We start from the raw sequence: 18382 nt of genomic DNA on the forward strand, positions 1-18382 counted from the left end.
TTAACTGCACGTTAATCATGATAATCACATTTATTGAAAGCATACTTCATGCCAGGAACCCAGTTAACTGAGCTAACTGCTATTTCACAGGATCACATTTAATCTTACATTTAATCTTTACAACAACCTTATGAGGTAGAAATTTTAAGGATCCCCATTTACAGACAAGGACAGTGAGACTGAGAGAGACAAATAACTTGCCCAAATCTACGCAGGCTGTATGTGGGCAGAGGGAGAGCTTGCCACCAGGTGCGTCCCCCTCTATTTTGTGGTGACCCCTACATGCTACCTGGAGCTCCGTGTGAGTAAATAGACTTGCAAAGGGCGTCTGTTAACCTGGTTGTCATCCAGAACCTGACAAAACAATTGCTTACAGATTATTAGAAGATGATGATATTCTCTAAACTAAGGGATCAAAGGGAAACTTCTTACAGAGGCCGCATCTGCTCTTTCAGTTCATTTGCCCATGACCTTCGGAAAGCCCCAGAAATCATGCCTTCTTTGCCTGTCTCTGAATTAGGTACATAAATCTCAGACGGTGACTCAGGAAGGTTATAAGAGAATTTGGGAAGTAGGGCCCATGCAAGAAAAGATGGTAATAATAAAGGGTAGCAAAATGCTAAATGCCAAAGGGGTGGTACACATGTTGTGCTACAGGGACTCAGAGGAACCACACCAGGGCTATGAACCAGGCGGCTCAGGCAAGGAGGGGACTGATGAACCTACGCCGCTGGTTGGCAGCTGCCAATGCCCACACTCTCCAAAGCCCACCACTCCCCAATGCCCACCACTCCCCTTGGCAGCTGAACCTGCCAGTGGAGCAGTGATGGCTGAGCTGCTCGGACAATTGCTGATGGCAGTATTGCCTGCTTTGTTCCTGATTAGCATGGGAATACATGTATTTTGTCTTTGATTTTGGGAACTGGAGGCATCTGAGCTGGTGAGCAAGTGTTTGGCCACCTTGAGTGGGGCAAGAAACTGAGGACTCTGGAAGGGAGGGCATTGCAAGAGAAGAATGGCCTGCTCCAGCCAGGGAGACCCTCTGCTGGTGGGTTTTATTCCCTTTCTCTTGATAAACTCGTGGAAGGAGCAGATAGCCACTGGCAGGAGTCTGCCTTCTTCTCGGGGATTGTCTGAGGCCCTCCATCTCAGTTTTTGGGTTTTGTCTTGTCAACACCAATCTTGGTAGTGCTGCGTGTTCTCTCAGCTCCTGGGCACAGGGGATGGCAGGTGGGTGAGGATCAGGCAAGGTGCCTGGAGACACTGGGCTAACGTGTTGCCCTTGAGGCATGGGAGGGTGGGGGAGGGCAGGAAAAGGCTCCACCTGAGTGTGGAGCTGGCAGAGGTCATCCCCGGGCAGGTGGCTGAGCGGCCTGGGAGATTTCTAGCTCATGCCTGCGTCCGAGAGCCCTCATCGAGAGCACTCTAGGAGGTCGGCAGGAGAAGTGGGGCCACACGGCATGTTCCCAGGCCCCCCTGGAGCGGGAGTGGCGGTTGGCAGGCGATGGCCCGCGGCAGACGCGCCCCTTTAGATTCTGCTAGGGGTGGGCACTGGGAATCCAACGCCTTTCCCCAGTTTCCGCCACCGGCGGGTCCACCTCGGCGCTCCGTCCTCCCCCTGCGCGCGGACCCAGGTGTGACTGTGGCCCAAGGTGTGGGCCCCGGGGATGAAGTAGTTAAGGTGGGGGGCGCTTGGGTGAGTTGTCCAATACCGAGGAACAGCAGTTTGCCGGAGTTAACGTGGGCAGCTTCTTTGGGGAGGAAAGGAAGGAGGACAGCCTGCCAAGCTCCAGCTCGCCTCCCGCGTGTCTGCCTGTGTGTGCAGTGCGCGTGTGAGTGCGAGTGTGTGTGTGTGTGAGTGAGTGCGCGCGCGCCGAGGCGTTCCTCAGGTTGCGCTGCCTGGAAACCAAGGGAGCCATTGGAGAGGCAAAGGGGGGGGGGGGGGGGGCGCCCCGACCCTCGCAGAAGCCGGGGAGCCGGCGGCCGAGACGAGCCATGAACCCCGGCTACTGACGCCGGCGGGAGGCAGAGCGGGGACGGCGCTCCGGGAGGCGGCAAGGCCCGGAGGGGGGGCCCGCCGGGGAGGAGCTGGGAAGGACGCCGGAGCTGCATGGAGTTTCTAGGGCGCGCAACTCCGGCGGGGCCTCGGCCACTGGGCTCCGGGGCGCAGCGAGGCAGCAGCGCACATGGGCTGAGCCCGCGCGCCGGGGCATTGCACGGCCATCGGGAGCGGGAGGGGTAGAGGAAAGCGCGGTGGGCAGGGGGTGCGGGGCACGCGTCCCCAGACGGGAGGAGAGGACAAGGACAGGGAGCGAACGCGCCCAGACCGCTCTCCGGGCCGACGAGGGGCTCCCTCCGGCCCCGGCGCGCTCTTGGGAAGCGGCCCCGGGGCGCCGTGGGAGCCAGTGGCAGCGAGGATGCCGGCGCAGGGACCGCGGCTGCCGGCTGGGGGGTGTGAGCTTGCGGCCGAACGGTGCCGGCTCCGCGCCTCCATTCCGTGCCGCCCCTCCCCTGCGCGGCCTCGGAGGAAGCCCCCGCGGAGCGCGGAGGCGCCTCGGAACCCAGGCTTCGGGCGGCGGGGCCCGTGCGGCTGGCCCCGGCCCAGCGAGAGGTGAGTGCCGCCGCCCGCTAGCCCGCGCTCGCTCCCTTGCCTCGCCTCCTGCCCTCGCCCCTTCCCTCCTCCCTTACCTCTCGCCACCGTTCCCAAACCCCAGGACTGTCGCGGGCCCCTGCCTCCGGCCGCGAACCCCACGGCCTCCTCTCCGTGGACCCCTGGAGTGGGCTGGCGAGCGGCCGACAACGCCTCCCATACCTGTTGGCACTGTCAGAGAGCGAGCGAGCACCGGGCAGAGTGGGGGACCTTGCCCTCCCTTGGGATGGCTCCCGGCCGGCCGCCCGCCCGCTCCGGGGCGTGGGGCTGGGGAAGGGCCGCGTTGCACCCGGGTGTCCCGGGACTGTGCTGGCTGGAGGCTGGGAGCCGGTCACTGAGACCCCAGCAGCCGATGGCCGCCGGGCTGCGCGTCCCCGGCTGCGGGCGCCGGGTCGGTGGGATGGGATGGGACTGGGAGCCGCGCCGCAGCCCAGGTGGGAGAGCAGGGAAGCTGTTAGGAACCGGGGAAGCCGGGAGTCGTGGGGATTGCGAGAGGCAGGAGGCAGAATTCTCTCCACCTCAGGCCCCTCGCGCGGGCTGCTCGCCCTTTGGGGAGCACGCTGCTCGCGGCCACCCGGCCTGGGTCCACCGTGCCCCGGACGCGCGGAATAACCTGGGAGACCTGCGGCGGCGCCCCAGCCTGGGACCTGGCGGGTGCTTACTTCCCCCCGAGGCTCTAAGCAGTCTGACGGGTCCACGCCTGGGCGGGGGTGGGCGGTGGCCCTCCGGGGCGTCTCGGTGGGCACGGGTGCCCCTGCCTGCTCGGACTGGCGCTCCGCGGAGTGAACTTCCTCCGAGTTGGCCTGAGGGCGCCCGGGCAGCAGCAGGTAGTTCTGGAGCCGGCCTGGGCGGCCAGGGCAAGCGGAGGACGCCTCACTCCGACGGCGATGGTGGTGCTGAGCGTGGATAGAGGGCAATGTCTTGCCCCCTGGCTCCGAGCCACGTGCGCCGCTCTCCCCCCACCCACAGCATTTCCCCACTGCTTCCCCCCCACACCCAGGAGGAGGGTGAGGACTGTGTCTTCCTTGCCATTTGTGCGAAGCCCCTAGCTCTCCTGGTGAGGTGGTGCCCGCAGTTCCCTGGGTGCCAAGACTGGGGCGTCATCCCCAGGCCCGGAGCCTGTTTTTTCGCAGGAAAGGAGATTTTCCTGGGCTCAGAGACTAGCAGCACAGTGCTGACTGCTCGCGCCTGTGTTGGGTCGTGCCCATGGAAGTCTAATTAGTGGCGATGACAATTCCATCCCAGACTGAGAATATCCGTGACAATAGAGTTGCGATGACCGCCCCCAGGGAGAATGGGCAGATTTTTGTTCTGTTTATGTCCATACGTGCACACGCATGCACGTGTGCACACACACACACAATGTCTGGCAAATATAAAAACTCACGTTCTCTTTGGCTTTCCATGTTCTGCTTCTTTCACCGCTGACTTTCAGTCAAGAAGATCAACTATTTTTCAGTTCAGGCATCAGAGCTTTGGAAAGGGTTTTCAAGCTTTTTGGAGGAGGCTAGAGCAGGACATTTTTTTTTTTTCTCCTGTTGGCGGTTGTTATTTAATTTTTGTGGGGTGGGAGGAAGTGTTAGGGGATGGAGAGGGTGGAATCCCAATTTTTATTTGCTACCTGGTTGTATGGGGCCTTGACTGAAGTTGAGAGTGCAACTTAGATTTCCCCTGTGCTTGCAGCTCTGGTGTATGCCCCAGTTTGGAATCGGTTCCAGGACTCCAGGATCAGCAGTGCTTTCCTAGTTCCTTAGGCAATTGTAGGCAAAGAGGGTGGATGCCTTAAGTGGGGCCCCAATGAATGCCTCAGTCGCCTGCTCCGGTGGAAAGGGGGTGTAGGATAGCTCTGCTTTCTGAGTTCATGGCAGACATGTGGGTTTTTCGTGGCATTAGCTTCCTGCGGAACGGCTGGGTCTACTGGGAAGGTGGTCTGCAAAACTGAAGTTGGTTACTGGGTGTAGCCAAGTGGAACAATGAAAACAAACTTCTCTGGAAACCCAATCCCTGGGATATTTTATTGGTGGAGAGCTAAATCCGCTTAGGATTGTTCACCAAGATGTCACCTTTCTCTGAACTCTGAAAGTAACTATTTCCAGTAATCAGGCTTTGTGTGAGGGTACAGGATAAGGGCTTTTTAGAAAGACAGTAATTTAATACAGCTGGTTCAGTTGAGAGGCTGCTGGGCAAGTCTTGGAGATACGAGTCCCTTTCCTCTTGAAGGGGTGGGGCTGGGGATTGGGACTGGGAAGGTGACAGCTGCTTATCTCCCCAGTGGGAGGCCTCTGATCAGTGCTTCAATATTGTGCAGGGTTGGGCTCCACTCTGGAAATTTCTTTGCCCTGGCAAGTGGACTTGGGAGGGCCAGTGTGCTCCCCGGTCACCTGCGAGGAGGGATTCTCTGCCTTGGCCCTGGAGCTTGACGTGGCATTTGCATTGTCGGCGTCTCTGTAGCATTCCAGTATTATGGAGTACACTTGTGGAGTACTCATGGGTGTCAGAAGGGGGTGCTATTTCTTATTATGAGAAATTCTGGGTCTCACAGAACTTTGGAGATTTAAGGCCTTTAGTGACCCTCCTGATTTAGATTTCTGAGACCCTACTTTTGTGCCAGACTCTTGGGCATATTTTCTCTCACACAATCCTCATTTTTCACATTTGGAAACTGATGCCGAGGGAGGTTAAGTAACTGTCCTGAGGCTGCAAAGCTTGTTGGTAAGAGGCAGAGTTAGGGTTTGATTTGAAGGGGCTGGGACTTCTGATTCTGAGGCCTCTTTCCCCACTGCTCTCTGATGATGATGATGATGTGAAAAGTGTTTGCGTAACCTGTGAACTGCTGAGCTCTGGTACCTTGTTTAAACTCTGACACACAGTGGGAGCCCTGTTTACGTTTGTTGAATGAATCTAGGTCAGCACCTCCTTCCTCAGGCCCGGGAGGAGCTGAGACGTGCCCAGTTGGTCAGGAGAAGAGGCAGAACTTGAAGTCATAGCCCCTGCCTCTTCCCCACAAGTACCTGTAGGTTTGAGCCCAGCTGGTTCTATTGTAGGGTTTTTCTTCTTCTTTTTTAATTTTCGTTTTCTTATATTCCCTATCTGTGTCCATATTGCTACGGGTGGGTGGCATCTGCTTATGCTGATATTGTTAGAGTGTCTGAAAAGTCCTTTCATGATTGAGAACCATTAGGCAGTGCAACTTGCAATAGCCTCTGATGCTTTTAAAACAGTGTGAGTCCTGACTCTTAAGCAATGAAAACATCCTTCAAGATTGGCAGAGCATCATCTGATTCCTCAGAATGCTAGATTTGAAGGTAATTCTGAATATAGTTAGAAAGGAGGAAAACAGAAACACAATTTTTGCATCCAGCCTGGGGTTTTCAAAGTGAATTTGGTTTTAAATCATTTAACATCTAAAAAAATTTATTCAGTGCTTATTATGTGCTGTGGATAGAGAGATGGATGTGACATAGCCCTTGTCATCCTCAAATCCATACATGAGAGGGGAAGCCTGTGTTAGGGATGTGCAGAGTGGGAAGAAAACCAGCCTAGGATGCAGGTGATCTCTGCACTGAGTTTAAAGGATGCTTAGGAAGTGGTCAGTCTCAACTGGGAATCCCAGTGCAGAGGAAACAGTTTGGGCAAAAGCTGGGAGCTAAGAAAACACATGGAGAGTGTGGGGAAGCAGCAGGCAGTTTGGAGTTCCTGGAGCTTAAATGGTGAGGCAAGGGGTGACAAGAGAAAAGGCTGGAATGACAGATGGCAGGCTCTGGTCAGGACTGGGGCTTAGCATTTTTCTGTTTGGGAACGGGGAGCCACTGCAGGGGAAAATGGGTGTGGTCAGGTTTGAGCTTTAGGGAAATCTGGCTGGGGACTGCGTGGGGAATGGATTTGGCAGTGAGAAGAGCTGAGGCAGGGATGTCAAAGAGGAGGCTGGTTCCAAAAGCCAGGCAAGGGGTGAGGAGGCCGTGGAGGGGAGGATGGAGAAGAGATGGATTTGACAAAGATTTAAGGAGAATTGTCAGTTAGGATTCTTGGGTGTTAAACAACAGGAACCGACTCTGGCTAACAATGAAAGCAAAAACAACAACAAAAGAGGAATTTACTCTAACTGTTGTTGAGAACTCACAAAATTGAGGGCATATCGGAAGATCCAGGCTTGGAGCAGACAACCAGCCAGTGCAGGGGACCTTGGTAGCAGAAACTGCCCTACTGGGTGATGCCATGGAACCAAGTGATAGCTGACCTTTTCCATTATCATTATGATTATTATTGCACCATTCTGCTGCATTCAGAATGCTCACAGTTATGTCCAATTGGCATAGCTGTGGGTCTCCACTCCTCCCGGTAGTTCTCCGAAAGGACATTAGGAAGGGGAGAGGTAGTTTCCTGAAAGGAAATTGGAATGATCCTGCTAAAAGACAGTGCCATAGATGTTGGGTGTGTCCTTCATGGGGGTAGGGGTGGGGGAATTGGCAGGACTTACTGATGAATTGACATGGGAGGCAGAGACAAGGAGGAGTATAGTGAGACCCCCAGTAACCATTTTAGGTAACAGGGTGGGTAAGTAAAACGAAGGTCTGGCCAAAACTAAATAACTAAATAACTGGTTTGTTTTCCCACTGGGAGGACTTAGGCATCTCCCCAGACCCGGCTGCAGAAGGTGTCGACCCATTTAAGAATCTCATTAGGGGCTGTGCGGGTGCACATAAAGCCTGTTTAAGTAGGTTACTCATCTCCTGCCCCACAAATCGGGCTACTTTGAAAACACTTTCATTCATTCAACCCCTGTCTATTGAGAATCTCTGGTTTGGGTACCGGGGAAAATGGTAAATCAGACAAAGGGTGTACTCTTCTATTTAGTGGGGACAGAAACAATCAACAAAACAAAAATAAAATATAGAAGATAAAACTATGTGATATAATTGAGACATTTAGGGGCTGCTTCAGATTGGGGAGGGGGTAGGTCAAGAAAGGTCTCACTAAGGAGGCTGTATTCCAGCTGAAACCAGAGGATGTGAGGGGGTCAGATGGCGAAGCGTTGGGGAAGAGCTTCCAGGCGATGCAAACTGCTAGTGCAAAGATCCTGAGGCAGCAACGGGGCTGGGCGTGTTCAGGGATCCGGAAGCAGCCTGGGGTAGAGGAACCGGAAGGGGCGGGGCAGAGGAACCGGAAGGGGCCTTGGGTAGAGGAACTGGAAGGGGGCTGGGGTAGTGGGAGTGTCGGGAGGTGAGGATGGCGGATGAGTTGAGAGAGGCAGGGGCTTGTACTTGTGGGGCCTCGTTGGTCACTGTGTGGAGTTTGGGTTTCGTAGTGAGTTTGATGGGAGCCCCAGAGGGTTTTCAGCAGGAGAGTAACGTGATTTAATTTATGTTTTCAAAAGATCACCCTGGCAGCTAGGCAATTTGTATGTACTACCTTGGTAGAGTAAAGGGAGTCTTTATCCATTAGAGTGTAAAATGAAATGTAGTGTTTAAGAGTAACAGATGGAGAGAAAATGCTTTGGTGACCTTAATTTAGTGATTTCTAATGTACCAATTAAATGTGGGTACTGACAAAACTGCATTTATAGTGTGATTTCTGTTGTGTTTAAAAAACATGATACAGTGAAAAGAAATGGACCAAAAAATGTTAACAATGCTTGTCTGAAGGTGTTGGCCTTTATGAATGATTTTTATACTTTTGAAAATGAGCACACATTTCTTTTATCAGGAAAAACATGCTTTAAAATATAAACACCAATGACCACAAGTGTCGTGAATGGGATGTTTTGAGACTCTATATTTTCTAAAACCTTTTTCCTACTGTTTATTTCTGGAAATTTTAATGTCAGAAACCTATGGTCCTGTGGGGACAGAAGATAGGATACTCATTTTGCAAAAGCTGTTCAGTGTCCAATGGATAGCTCTTTATTTTAGGCTTAAATATATATTTTTTAATTATGAAAATAAACATTCCTTTTTTTTTTAATAAATGCTAGGAGTACAGAAATGTGTTACATAAAAAGTGAAGGTGCCCTTCTCCACTCTCATTCCCCATTTCAGTATAGATATATGTAGTGATTTTTCTTATGCATTTTAAATACAGCTGTCTATATATTCTTGAATTTTATAATTTTGCTGTAACTAGTTACCCTAGTTACAGCAAAATTATAAAATGATTTTCTCTGAAAATCCTTTTTTAGTCTTGAAACCTAGATGACCTTTTTCCCTCCTTGAAAAAAATTACTGGGAAACGTGAAGACATAACTTAGCTAGGGGAAACAGAATCTTGCCTTTTTTAGTATTCAGAGTGTTCACTGAAAGCGTAATTTATACTTATGAAGAATAGAACAATTAAATATTCATAAAAAGCTCATCTTGGAACATTTAAATGATATTGCTTGTGTATTGGATCCCAAAAGTTTATATCTTGATTGCAAGTCACTTGCACATTTTCATTAACAAAAGTTAGCCAATATGAAAACTTAGAAGTGCAAATTAGGCAACTCAGCTAATTATTTTGGTGACATAGTTACTACAGCAATATTATCTTTTGAAAACAGGAAAAAAAGAAACATTAGATGAAGTGTTATTTAGAGCCACTGATGAGTTTAGAAAGAGCTGGGTATTTGCATGGAGCAAAGTCAACTTTGTGGTTTCACCATGCAGACTGGGGTTGGGGCTTAAGTGCCAGCAATTAATTGCCACCAACTCGTTGTTAATGTAACTGAAGTCTCATTATGTGATTCAGCAGAAGTACTACCTCACCCATCATTACTTTAATTAAACACATCCTTTCTTGGTGATGAGAAGAGTGAATGCGTGCTTAGAGGAGAATGTAAGTAATAGAGCCACGGAATTGAAGACCTTGGTTATCGCACTTTACAGATGGGGAAAAATGAGGTCCTGCGAGATTAAATGACACACACTTTGTCAGAGAGTCCATTTTCGCATCCCAGTGCTCTTTCCCTACACTGAGCAGTGTCTCTCTGATTATTGAAAAATGAATTTATTTTAGTAAACCCAGGAATTAGGAAAGTACTTGAACCTAATGAAAAATGGGTGGGTTTCTGAGCTCTTTCATTCACTTGATAAAGTGTAATCTGTTTGTTTACTGATAACAGGCCTAATTACTGCATAAACATTTTTGGAGCCTGGTAAGAAAACCCCAAACATCTGTATTGCACATTGATTTAGCATTTCAGCCTTCAGCATTCCTACTGCTTGTTCTCAAAAGCAGTTGCTTTTTAATTTAGTCTGATGTATGGTTGATGATTCATTATATATACACACACACTCCATACCCAGAAGGAAGTGAAAAATAATAATAGCAAACTTGTGTAGTACTTGCTATGTGCCGTCAGTTCTCCGAGTTAAGTAATAGTATCCCGCCTGCCCTCATTTTGCAGACAAAGAAACTAAAATGCAGCTAGACTCAGTAACTCACCCAGTAAGTTGATCAGTAAGAGGTAACCAGCATCCCAGACAGTCTGGTTGCAGATACCAGGTGTGGTAGGTTGAGTTATGCACCCCAACAAATGTGTGTCCTTAATTTTAACCCACAAATACATGTTCTTAATCTTAATCCACATCCCTGTGGGTGTGAACACATTGCACATAAGAGCTTCTGGAGATTTCATTTTTGACAGGATGTGGCCCAACTGAATGAGAGTGGGTCTTAATTTGGATTACTGGAGGCTTTGCAAGAGGACCCAGGAGTCACAGCCATGAAAAAGTAGAGGATATTGTTGTGTGATAAGAGGCAGAAATACAAGCCAAGGAACCCCAAGGATGGCCACAGCCAGCATCAAAATGCCAGATTCTAGAAGAAAGCAAGTCTTGCTGAAATTTGATTTTGGACTTCCTATAGCCATAAAATAGCCAATAAATTCCCATTGATTAAGCCAACCCATCCTGTGGTTTTTGTGATAGCAGCTCAGGCAAACTAAGGCACCATGTGACCCACTGGCTAAAATCCCCATCTTCCCTGTGCCTCTCTAAAGACAAGCAGACCTTCTGTAAGAAAGATCATGATCTGAGTTTGTTAAATCACTTTTTGTTTGGGCAAACTCATGGAAGTAGAGCTGCAAAGGGTTCTCGGTGGGCATACTCACAGACACTAACTTTCCTTCTTGGGGAGCTCTGGTTGAATCAAGTGCCACTGGTTCTGGCTTGGCTTCTAAGTTATCTTTAAGTAAGTTCCAAAGTAAAAGTAAAAGTACTCTAATTCTTGATGCCCAAAGAGATAAATGCTTTGATTCTGCTTTTAGAAATCCAGCACAGAATCTGACAGAGCCCTCAAAGGGCAGTGGGGAGCAGGGAGGAACCACATAATTAAAAAGGAGGGATAATACAGTCAGTAGATCTTCACCCAGAGATCTTATTGTTCACCTCAAATTATTAGTCTTTTTTTATTGCCCTAGATTTGGCCTGTGGGTGCAGAGAGTAGCCTCCTCTGGTTTCTTAGCGCAGCCTCTGGGTTCCCCTGGCAGAGCCCATCCATCCTGTGCTTTGGGGCCTGTTGCTTGCTTGTGTTCCCTACTAGACCAGAAACTCTGAGAAAAGTACCTGGCATGGAGGAGATCCTCAATAAATGTTCTTTTTTTTAAGCTTATTTTTTATTGTAGAATATAACATATATACATAGAAGTAATAACTTTCCAACTGCAATTTAGCAAGCAGTTAGAGAGCAAATTTCAAAGAAATATTGTGGGTTACAGTTCCACAGTTTCAGTTATTTCCTTAGTGTGAAATATAACATATATACAAAAAGATGATCTCTTTCAAAGTATGATTTAACAAGTAGTTATATAGGAAATTTCCAAAGTTGTTATGAGTTAGAATACTATAGTTCAGTTATTTCCATATTGTGAAATATATATATATAAAGGTGATAGCTTTCAAATTACAATTTAATAAGTAGCTATAGAACAAATTTCAAAGGATGCTAAAGGTTAGAGTTCCACCATTTCAGTTCTTTCTTTCTAGCTATTCTAATATCCTAGCAGCTAAGAAAAAGAAAATTATATAGAGATTCAGTATTCATAATCCTTTGTCAAATTCCATCTTGTCTGTTGCTACCCCTTCCTCTAGTTTAATTATTTTCCTGATCTTCAGGGATGTCTAGGCAGCGACCACCCTAACTTGTTCATGTTGAAAGCAGTGTTGACTATATAAGGAAAGGGGACACATCTGCTTGATGTTCTTGAAGAGGCTATGGCCTCTGGGTTTTGGGACTTAGCTGGCATAGAGTTCTTTGAAGGATTTATGTTTCTGAAGAATAAACTTAGGGAGTGATACTTTTATAGAGTCTCAGATAGGGCAAGTCTCTGCGCTAGTGTCATACCTTAGAAGTATGTCATGCAAGCACCTATCTATATTTGTGGTGCTGATCTTTGGGAAACATGCCTTTAAACAACCCCTTTCAGTCCTATTTGCTTTCAGTACAGCTCTGATACTTATAATCCCATTAACAAACAAGTTCTGCTGTGATTTGGAGTTGTGTGCTTATTGAGAGACAGATAAAGACAGAAAGATAGATAGATAGATAAATAATGCCTGTGCTTCTTTCAGGTTGAAGGCTAGCAGGGATTAATCTCAGGCAGGTAATTGAAGAGACAGGTACTGATTTGGGTAGTGACTCCATCATTAAATTAGTACTTCAGACAGTGGTTGACTTTGCTCCGGCCTTGGGAAAGGGTAGAAGGCAAGTGGCGCTTAGGATACAGGTCACACAGACAATTCCAGAGGGAGGTTGGCCGTGCTCGGATTTGTATTTTAGGACCTGAATGAGAGAAATTACTTCAGTGGTTCTCAAACTTTGCTGCACATTATAATCCCTCGAGGAGCCTTAAAAAGTCCCAATGCCCTGGCCATATTCCAGGCCAGTGATATGGGCATCTAGGTGGGGGAAAGAGTTGGGACCCAGCCCCTCAGGTGATTGCAGTTCACAGGTAACTGTAAGCAGCATTTCTCAAACAAGTGTACCTGCAGATCACCTGGGGATCCTGTCAAAATGCAAATTCTGATTCACTGGATCTTAGGCAGCAGGGATTCTGCATTTCTAACAGGCTTCAAGTGCTGCTGCTTGCTGGATGGTGGACCACTCTTGGAGTTGCAAGGCACTAGTTAAGAATTACTTTCCTGACTCAGCTTCTGGACAAGAACTTCTGGAACCATGGCTCCCAGCCCCCAGCACCTTTTCCTAAAGCTATAACATCTTTGGTTCATTCAGGGCAGAGTTAGAGAAAAAAAGGGAGGGATTTGCCACTCCCATCCCTGTGGCCAACACGGCCTCTAGGTCCTCTTCAGGACATCACTCTCAAAACCAGCCATCAGGATAAAGCTTATTTGCCATCCAGGATCCAGCACATTCTCCTGCCCCTGGTCAGGATTATAGAGTCAGAATCAGAGGCTTGGAGAGCTGGAATTATCTAGTTTAATCCACTCAGTTTTGCAGAGGAGGAAATTGGGGCCCAGAGTGACTGGTATGGAGTCACCTAGGGACAGGGCTGCAGTGCCAGCAGGACAAGCAGGGCCAATGGGTGCCACAGGATGGAGCCTGGAGAGGAGACACCAGATGCTTACAGGGGAATGGAGACAGTGTCATCCAGTAAGACTGTGGGTATAGTCACGTTAAAGGCACCTGTGAATTGAGAAGAGTTGACGTTAATTATGCCTGTGATTTTCCATCCCCTCCCTCCAGCCACCCCACCAACTTTAGCTAACTACGCAGAAGCTTGACGAAGTTTCTTTGCTTCTGCGGTTGGAGTTGACACCTTGACAGATGTTGAGCAGCCTGTTTCCAGGTGGGACACTGATGAAGCCTGCCCTACTTCATGCAAAATAATTACATTTACTGTTTTCTTCCAAAATATTTTCTCCTGTCTTCAGAAACAAAGACCGTTCGCCACATATAGGTTTCCTCGGTGTCGTGGTGAATATGTTAAATCTGTTGGAAGAATAGCTTGCAATTGATGTTCTTGGCATTTATCACCCAGTCGTGACATGTTCAGCATGTGATGACTAATAAATTGTGTTTTGTTGGATCCTTTTCTCTGCCTTTTCAACCCGAGGTACCTGTTTCAGCATGTCAGGGTTGACAGGAACTGCTCCTTGCCCATCTCTTTTTGCTTTGTACATCGACCTGAGATGAAGACAATGGGTATGAAACTAAGGGACTGAAATGGAACTTGTTTTGTCAAGGTGTGTGTATTTTATTCTAGAAGATCAAGTCTTTTAATAGACCAGTAGGAAAAGACGTAGGGGGCACATAGAAGTCAACATAAAGATGGAGGTTGTATAATTATAGCTAATGGTTATATAAGTATTCCTTTCTAAGTACTTCACATATGTTAACTCATTTAATCTTTTCAACAACCTTATGAAGTAGAGACTATTTTTATAGAGGAGGACACCAAAGCACAGAGAGGTTAATTACCTTGCTGAAAGTCACACAGCAAGTGAAGCCTGGCTTGTGACTCTAAAAGCAATACCCTTAAGTCACCTGGCTGTTCTGACTGTAATTCTGAAGGTCCGGGATATACAAGGGGCTGCAGAAAATCTCCCCCACCTTGGTCATCAGCTGGGCCTGTTCTTGGTTCTCCCTCTGTTCACACTGTCCTGCTATTTCTGCCTGATCTTCACACTGCATTCTGTTCCTTTCCTACATGGATGGGCAGCTTCTTTTGTAAAGGACCAGATGGCCAATATTTAGGCATTGCAGGCCCTGCTGAAATTACTCAGTTCTGCTGTTGTAGCATGAAAGCAACCACAGACAATAGGTAAATGAATGAGGGTGGCTGTGTTCCAGTAAAACTACTTATGAAAACAGCAGGTGGACCAGACTTGGCTCACTGACTGTAGTTTGCTGACCCCTGCTTTAGGATAACTATGTACCACCTCTTTCTGACCTCCAATCTCCAAAGAGTCTGTCTCGTTAGAAGTCATTAGCTTGTCTATCTAGGAACAGGGACCACCGTTCTCCTCTGAAGTCCCTAGAACCCTGCACTTATTTACCTTTCTGATCTTGCTGTTTTCACATTGCCTACCTCGAGCTTGGATAAAATCAACTGTTCTCTTTTTCTAGTTCTCAGCTAAATTGGCTGCATTAAAAATTTATATTGTTCGACAACAGTTGGGTCTTAGATACTTCTCACTAATTCTTTTATTGAACACTTGTTGATTTGTCCTACTCACTGTGGCTGTATTTCTGAATCCCTGCTTCTCTCCTGGATTTCTGACTCCCCCATTTCACTCTCAGCAGATGACCTTGCCTCTTACTTGGAGAGATGGAGGGTGTGAACTCCATCACCTGTTCTCTATCTTAATGTATTCCATCCTCTCACCCTCCAAGTTTTGTCTTTTCTTCCCATCTCAAAGGAAGTGTCCTTCCCCTTTTACAAGGCAAACTTCAATTTCCCTTTGTCCTCATCTCAAATTCTCTTTCCTTTGGGCTCACAAACACATTTCCCTAAAACTTGGCCTGGCCTTGCTGCATCCCTGAGCTGCCATCTTATTTCACTCCCTCTCCCTGCCTTTAGTGCAAAACTTCAGGAAAGGAGGGTCTTCCCCGCTACTCTCACTTTGTCAACTTATTCTTGTCTTGTCCCTAAACCCTTTGTTGTTGGCCAGCCCTACGGTTGGTATCCACCCTTCTCTGAACTTGCTCTCATTAAGGATGTCACTGACACCCTTATTTTAAAATGGAAGGTGTGGACTCGTTTGTCATGCTTGGCAGCATTTGGCACAGCCGACCAGCCTTTCCTCATGTGACTCTCCTCTGAATGAATTCTCCTGACTTTATCCCCACCTCTTAGCTTTTCTACCTGGATGTCTCCCTACGCTACCCCTCGGATGGTCCCCAGGGTGCACTCAGCCACATACTTTTCATGCGCTCCCCAGTTTCTCTCTTTGAACAATCTTCCTTCCCACCAAGCTTTAACAGTCTCTTGTATCATTGGATCTTACCAGACTTAAGTTGTAAGTTGTCCCACTGGGACTTCCAAGTCCACATGGCTCCACTAGAATGAATCATTTCCTCCCAAGTAAACTGTGCATTCTCCTGCCCTGCCCCAGCCCGGAGCCCCACAGATATCATCTCTGGTTGATTGTCTCTGGCTCTCTCATCTCTCCCATGCATGATCAGCGTGTAAGTCTATTGTCTGGCACCAACGTTCTGATCCCTGTGTGCTGCTGATGTTGTGACCTGGACTTGAGCCATCTCCAAATTGCTTTCTCTTCCTTTTGTCTCTCACTTTTCTAAACCCACCCTCACCTTGCTGCCAGATTAATCCACTGAAAATGCCACTCTGATCTTCCAGAAGCCCCCAGTTGCATCTCAATGGGAATACAATTTAGACTCCTTAAGTAACTTTCATTTGGCCTCACTGGATATTGTGTCCTGCCACTTCTGTCATCTTCAAGTCCCATCAGCTTACAGACCTCTGTGCCTTTGTTTGTACTTCTTCTTCAACCTGGAAACCCCTTGTCGTTCAAAGACATTAAATCTCACCTTCCCTGTGAGGTGTTCATGGATCCCCACAATTGAATTTAATTTCTGCTTCCTCTGTGCTTGTGCGATGCTTGCAGGTACATTTACTCTAGCACTTATTGGCCTGTGCTAGGTATTAAATTTAGAATCACAAATTCCTGGGAATTTAAAATTAAAGGGATTTTAGAAGGTGTCTCTTCCAATGAGGAAATAGACCCTCTAAGAGCTAAACTGTAGTTGTTTGTCTACGTCTCTTACTCTTCTAAGTTGTAAGTTCTTTGAGGGAAGGGACTTGGCATTGTAGGTGTGTGTATATGTGTGTCCTCCAGAGTTCTTGGCACAGTGCCTTGCCTGCAGTAAATGTTCGGAGATGTTTCTTAAGTTTTCTTGGAGGATCTAGCTGTATGTTTGGCCTTCTGTGATCTGAAGACTCAGACATCAACATGGGAAGAACAAGCCTGTATTATTTAGCAATGTGGATCTCATTGCAAGTAATCTTCGTCTTCCAGCACTTGATCTGTGATTTCCTTTCTCTAGTGTAAAATGGAGACACTAATTCAGACCATTCTCTCACTGGGGAGGTGGGTGGCAGGGGAGGGGTGGAAGTGTGTTAAATGAACTACTTCTTTCAGTACTGTGAATTCATCGGAGAAAATAAAATAAAATTAAGGTTTACCTTAAAGAAATTCTGAAGGGAGTAATTATGTGCATGGAAATGAAATAACTCACTGTAGGGTTCCGTTAGATAGGAACGCCCCTCATGGATCTGAGTGAAGTTTGCGGACTGTTAAGTAACTGATGGAGGGAGATGAGGGCAGAGAAAAGCTTCTCTGTGAGCTGCCTTTGAAGCTCAATCAGAAATAACAGAAATTATAATGCAAATCACTAGGAAAATAGAATCTGATCTATGGCACAGAGTAAAATATTTTTCTGAAAGGGTGTGGTGGCTTAATCTTTTTTTCTCTCTTCCCGATGCTTGTATCGGTCTTTACTAATTTCATCCTACTCAAGAATCCTACTTTGGGTCCCTAGGTCTTCCAGGGCTGGCATCTCCCGCTCTGTTGTTGTCACAGCTGGTGCCTCTTGGATGGAGCATTAAGTTGCCGTCCGTCCCCTCCTTCCAGATGCTGGCTGTCCTCGGTCCCGCAGTAGAGCCAGCCAGGCAGAGCCACAGGGTTGCAGAGAACAGTTGTAGCATCAGATTGCTGAGATGAGATCCATTCAGCCTTCAATTTGGAAATGTTTGGAAACAAACTCCCCTGTGGGATGAAGGACTCTAAGATGCACCCAGAAGGGAAAAAAAAAGGGCCACCATCTGGTCTTTGCTTTCTCATATTTTAAAAATAGCTTTTATTATTATTTTGAGTCACATAAAGAATAGATTTAAAAATAAACACATAAGAGTAAGTAAAATTCACTCTTAATCCCACTAACGCAGAGACAGCCACTGATAATAGTTTGGGTATAAAATCTTCCAAGCTTGGTATTCATGTGTGTGTAAATGTGTGTATTGCATTTACTATATATTTCCTCTATTTATTAGAAACGGAGGGTGTCATACTGTGAATACTCTTTTTTACTTAATATTTTGTGACTGTCTCTAGGTTGTTTAATAGTCTTCTACCTTTTCATTTTTAATGATTGCACTGTATTCATCAAACGGATGTACCATGTGTTATTTCCTACTTTGCTATTGAAAAATATTGCACATCTGTAAGCACTTTTCTAAGGATAAATTCTTAGAAGTTGAATGATCAGCTCAGGTACCTTTCCTCAAGATTTTCATCATCCCCACCTCCAACATCAGTGTATCAGAGGACTCATTTCCATATATCCTCACCACTATTTGGTATTAGCATTAGTTGTTTCTTGAAATTTGATAGCCAGAAACGGTTTTGCATTGTTGTTTTACTGGATTTCTGGGATTTCAAGCAAGCACATACTTTTTAAAAAATGTATTTATGGACTTTGATTCTTTTCTTTGCAAATTGTGTCTTGACATTTTATGTTGCTTTTTCTATTGATCTATTCTTTTTTTTTTAATGATTTGTAAAGCTTCTTATGGAAAGAATTGTGCCTTTGTTTATGACATGTGGCACAATTTTCCAACTTTACTCTTTGTCTTTTCATTTCTTTGATATTATTTTTTAACTTAGTGTTTCTTAAAAATAGATTCCATCAACTATTGTATCCTTTCCTTTTAAGTATTTAAATATTGGTATCATGCTTGGAAAATTCTCACCCTCAAGATGATATAATTATTTACTT

The 18382-nt window shown here is 46.8% G+C and overlaps 1 protein-coding gene across 4 annotated transcripts in view; it reads left to right on the forward strand.

The window, feature by feature from the left end:
* The first annotated feature begins 2231 nt into the window (after nucleotides 1-2231).
* CALN1 (calneuron 1) overlaps nucleotides 2232-18382 on the forward strand; it is a 494531-nt gene continuing 478380 nt past the window's right edge. For all 4 annotated transcript variants that reach the window (XM_037814338.1, XM_037814340.1, XM_037814339.1 and 1 more), the window contains exon 1: nucleotides 2232-2611. In XM_037814338.1, the coding sequence (XP_037670266.1) occupies nucleotides 2418-2611 (194 nt within the window). In that variant the 5' untranslated portion in view covers nucleotides 2232-2417. The remainder of the gene's footprint in view (nucleotides 2612-18382) is intronic.

The sequence above is a fragment of the Choloepus didactylus genome, chromosome 21, assembly GCF_015220235.1.
Source record: "Choloepus didactylus isolate mChoDid1 chromosome 21, mChoDid1.pri, whole genome shotgun sequence".
Taxonomy (NCBI): domain Eukaryota; kingdom Metazoa; phylum Chordata; class Mammalia; order Pilosa; family Megalonychidae; genus Choloepus; species Choloepus didactylus.